Source organism: Montipora capricornis, chromosome 12 (assembly GCF_036669925.1).
Source record: "Montipora capricornis isolate CH-2021 chromosome 12, ASM3666992v2, whole genome shotgun sequence".
Lineage (NCBI taxonomy): Eukaryota > Metazoa > Cnidaria > Anthozoa > Scleractinia > Acroporidae > Montipora > Montipora capricornis.
In genome coordinates, this window is record NC_090894.1 from 13519472 (window position 1) to 13524471 (window position 5000).

The 5000-nt window shown below is 41.7% G+C and overlaps 1 protein-coding gene across 1 annotated transcript in view; it reads left to right on the forward strand.

Annotated features, from left to right (window-relative positions):
• The window catches only part of LOC138027293 (protein unc-79 homolog), a 49142-nt gene that overhangs the window by 32717 nt on the left and 11425 nt on the right, over positions 1-5000 (forward strand). The window contains exons 28-32 of the mRNA XM_068874851.1: positions 206-271; positions 1014-1124; positions 1779-1883; positions 3104-3181; positions 3266-3358. Of these exons, the coding sequence (XP_068730952.1) occupies positions 206-271; positions 1014-1124; positions 1779-1883; positions 3104-3181; positions 3266-3358 (453 nt within the window). The remainder of the gene's footprint in view (positions 1-205; positions 272-1013; positions 1125-1778; positions 1884-3103; positions 3182-3265; positions 3359-5000) is intronic.

The following is a 5000-nucleotide window of genomic DNA, read 5'->3' on the forward strand; positions in this document are numbered from 1 at the left end:
TCTCTAATTTTTCTCCTTTCCTCTCAAAATCAAATGCATTTGGTACTTAAATGAGGGATTTATAAGAGGGTCATTGATGACACGGTCATACTTACAAAATGCGGGTTCTCCTTAAAGCAATCACCTCCCGATTATTATTTCAGTTGCGAGAGTTATTTCAGTTGTGTGAGAATACCATAATCCTTGTCTTCTAATATTTTTGCAGTGTGACGTCACACCAGCCATTCGCGTCATGTCTGCTATTCTCAATGCAGCTAATTCTTCCTTCAAGGTAAGGGAAAAAAGACAAATAAAACATTTTAAATTTATCCCGTTCGTTCCACTTTTCTTGTCTCGCGTATTTAAAATCCATTGATTTCTACCCTCCAATTGGGTAGAAAAATAAATTCTGTGAACTTTAAAAGACGATTTGTTTCTAAAATGTTTCCTTTTGTGAGGAAACATGATGAGAACTGCAAACAAATTTTCCTATCGCCATCCCCTCATGGAAGCAACTTCTTTGTCTTCCCAACCTCCCTCTGCGTCAAAAGTCCATGATGGTGGTGAAACGTTTCGCAGAGATGGATTAGAGATTTGGCTTCGTGTCCACGGCCGACTGCAAACGTCAAGCTAAAATTTTCGCTTTCGTCAAAAGTGAAAGAAACTTGTTCATTCTGGTCAAGAGAATATCAGGTAAGAGAGGGAATCCCTATTCTCCATATGCATGATAATTATTTGAAATCTATTTTTAGATCGCTCCCGTGCTGCGAAGGTTACTTTTATATCTTGTTACCATGACCCCGCAGTCCACTTTCACACCAACTGACCAAAGATAAGGTGTCGTCTGTGAAATAACAACGCAGTATGACAAGGAGCGAATAATGTAGATTTCAAATCATTTCATCGGAATAGGACCAAATGTTGTATAAAGATATCGGGAAATTTCTCAAAGCAGAGAACGCACGCAACTGCGAAAATACCTCCGCAGCAGTGACGCCTAATTCATTTGATGTGTCTCATTTTTGCGGTTTCAGATCTTATTACCTTCGTTTGGTCAACTTATCAGCTACGCTGTCAACAAATGTTCCTTCCAGCTGCAGGATTTATTGGAACTCTGCGTGAAATGCACAGAGACGTTTCCAAAGGTTTGTTGAGCGGAATTGGTTTGATCAGTAATCAAACACCAGTTTATTTGTAAGCAAAGGATAACCTTTGTAGAGCATCTCAAATGAAGTGATCGACTAAGCGTCCGACCTTCGATCAACGCCTTTGCTGAAGCTTTGCCGGTTTTCGTTTTTTGGATGGGTTGATAGACGGCCGGAGGGGTGCTTTTAAAGCAAGTCTTAGAGATGGCCATGCATTGATGTTCGTTGAATTAGTTGGGCAGGTGCTCTCTCCCCAGGTTTTTTCGTCCAATTGCAGCTGCTAAGTTGAACCAGGGACTACCAGGATCAAATTCGACGAGTGGTCAGAGCGGGTCTTGAACCTGGGATCTCCGGATCTCAAGGCAAGCGCCCTAGCCACTGGGCCACACTGCCTGCTATTGTAATGTTGAAGGTGGCCTTTTCAAACTTGCCAAGATATTTTTTGTTAAAATCAAGCGCAAAGTTTATTATTTTCGTTGATGACCAAGTTTATTGCCAACGACCACCTACTGAGTTTTAAATCTGCCAAACGCTAGCGCTGCTACTCCATGTGCTCTGTCTTTCAGTGTTACACTGAAGCAATAACTCAGTTTGGGGAAAATGACTCTGTTCTGACTCTGTCTCTGTTGTGTTTTCCAAAACTGAATTTTGCAGGAGCATAACAAGCTGTTTCTAACTCGAGCAGTGGTATTGGAGCTTGTACATGCTGTGAAATTTAGATCCTCTCTTCCGGATTCAAATCTTCAGTCTGTATTACAGGTCGGTGGACCCATTTTAGTGACAATCTAAGGATAAACGTTCATTAGCGCGCAATTACACAAGGGAATTTAAGGTTTAACGCCGGAAAGTGAACTGAATCTACCTCGCGAAAACGTTGTAATATACTGGTAACTTTTTGTTAGGGCAAAAGAGATTAATTAGGAGCAACTCATGGAACTGTGTTTGTTGCTTGTCCTTATGCTTGCGTCACGAGTGAAAAGCAGCCTTGAAGCCCTTTTTTTAAGCACGCGTGCAGATTTCTTACCGCACGTGCGTGCACGTGTTTTTATCGCGCCGTGCGGGGCGACAATTTTGTGCATTTTAACCCTTTTCCTTACGCGCGCATTACATATATCTTATTCGATGGTTTAACATATAATACGCACGGATATTTTGCGAGTTGCGTAGTATTTTTCCGAACCTCGCAGGGGCTAAGTGTTAGGTGTTAAGTGTTTTTTAAAAAAGCATCATCTGTCCCTCAGGGCGCGTGCGAACGTTGTAAACAGCACAAAAAAGCCAGCCTAATGTCCTTTATTTGATTGGATAAACGAAATGACGAGTGACAAGCGATGATTCTAAACGGTTAGACCGGGACACTACAGTGTATTACTTAGCTCTTATTAACCGAGCAGGAGGTCTGTATGGGAGAATCTTGACCGAGGTCGTGAGTACAGACCGAACGCAGTGAGGTCTGTACACACGACCGAGCTCAAGATTCTCCCATACAGACTGACTAAGCTCGGTTAATAAGATGTTTATTATATGGCAAACAAGAACAATTTAATTCGTTTAATGAAACTGGTTTGTACTAACTGACATTTTGCTTGCGAACGGCGATGAGTGGCGATGAGCTGAACTTAATTCTGTCAAAGTTTGCTCGTCATCCTCTCTTTTGTCATCATGCTTTTTGGCACTTACATAAATAAATATTGGTAGAAGAAAATACTGAATATTTTTGCATTTTAGTTTGCATCTTTTCACTGCAAAACATTACCGGTCTAGATGCCGGTCTAGATGGGAAAATCTAGACCGCGGTCAATATCGATTTTGGCCAATCAAATTCGTGAGTTTTGTAGTTCCCAGGCCTCGTGAGACAGAGCCATATAATAACGTCTCATATTTTGCGTATTCTCATGACCAAATATGGTAAAATGATGGCGTAATAGTGGAATAATAAATTTCCGTAAACGCATGTGCAGTGCTTCCTGTCTATTCTCTAGTTTGTTGCAGTGGATGCTGGTAGCCGAATCAGTTTTGGAAGTGAATCGGACAATGCGGCTTACGATCTCCCGTTCGGGGTGAGATTTGGATGACGTTATTTCGCGTTGCTTTGGAAGGTTACCATTGTCACTTTCGTCTAACCTCTTTTCTTTCTGCTATAGTCCCGCACTCGGGCCCTCGATTGTATTCGACAGTATATCGTTGAAGCGGTGGAGTTCGTTAAAGATTGGAAGTTTACTGCCAGGTCGAACAAGGTATGCAAATGACGAAAGTTGAGAAGGTTGACAATCAGACGTAGTCTGATCAGTGCTACCCTAGTTTGAAGAAATTTGAATGTAAACTAGAAAGTTACGATTAAAAAACCCCTCCAAAGCAAACATATGTCACCACAAGAAATTTTTCATTGCAAAACGGTTTGTGACGTAAAATCGAAAATGAACCCATGCCTTTCGCATCACGGTCGTGGGTCCAAAGTACTTCTAGTTTTGATAACTTTACGCGTCTTGCCCGGCGAAATTGTGCATCGGAGGCAAGGATGGTAAAACATGTTTCCTTTTGGCAGGAAGATTAATATTGTAGACGGAAAATGGAAGAATATTGGGCTCGATAATGCTTTACCAGAAACCCATAATGGTTGAAACGTGTAACGCGCGTTCACAGCTTCCGAACATTCAGTGCGAACTGATTGGTTGAATGTTTCAGTGCTAAGTACCATATTTGGAAACCCCTCGCTCTTGTTGTTCCAAATATGGTACTTAGCAAATTGAACATTCAGAAGCTTGTTTCCTAGCACACAAGGGGCCGTTACACGTTTCAACCCTTATGGGTTTCTGGCTTTACTTAGCAACTCATTATTAAAGGAGGAATAACTGCGGTTTTCGCTGTGGCACCGCTTGTGTCGCTTACGTGGAATTAACAATTGGCTCGGGTTTACTAATGAAGGCGACCGGTTTACACGGAGAGAAATCTTCGAAGGAAAAAGGCTCCTTTGTCGAAATTCCCGGACGAACTCGAAAAGGCAATAGAGCAGAAGGGCTAATTCGGCTGTTTTGAGTGTGATCGTAGTACTGTCCTCAAAGTGGGTCAATTCGTGTAATATTACAAATTATGAAGTCGTGCGAGAGCACTGTCTTCCGAAGTGAGAAGAGAGGTGTAAAGTAGTCTTGTGTTAAGACGGGACAAACTATATAACTTAAGACGCATAACCCGTCTGGGGCGAACTTGGGCAAAGATTTTTTTCTGCGTCTGTTAAATTCGTCTAGAGTAGACCACTCTCATAAATGGCAACCAAATTTACGTTCTTTTGTATTTATGTTAGTTAGACCTACTGCCCTCATTTTGAAACAAATATTCTTTTGAAATTTGCTCGCCGTTGCGAGGCTACTAAGACTTATTAGCTGTGCCTCCTGCTTCCTGAACTTTCATTTCCGGTCGCGTTGCTATGATACCAATGACGTCTGCCCGTTGCTAGGGACCTCGTCCGCACGTGTAAAAGAGATGAGTTGAGTTTTTGTAAAAATGTGCGTGAGAAAGCGATGCTGTTGAACGTTCTGAATGTAAAATCGGAGAATAAAATCGGAGAATAAACGAACCAGCAGAGTTTTATCGTCTCCCAGCAGCGACATTAGCATTAAAACAAAAGAATGTTTTATTTGCCCACCATTATGAAAGATGAACAAGAAAAAATTAGCGATAGGAAAGAACGACGTTTCGGTAACATTGTGACTGCATTAAGATAAACCGTCAGAAAAGTCGCTCAAGATTAACATACTTCTTACATTATAAAAGAGGTCTATAAAGACGAACGCAAGACGCATTGTCCGTCTGTACGAAGTATCCGGCATAAAGAACGTCTTCGAAGACGCGTTAAACTGGATAGTTCGTCCCAACGCATAA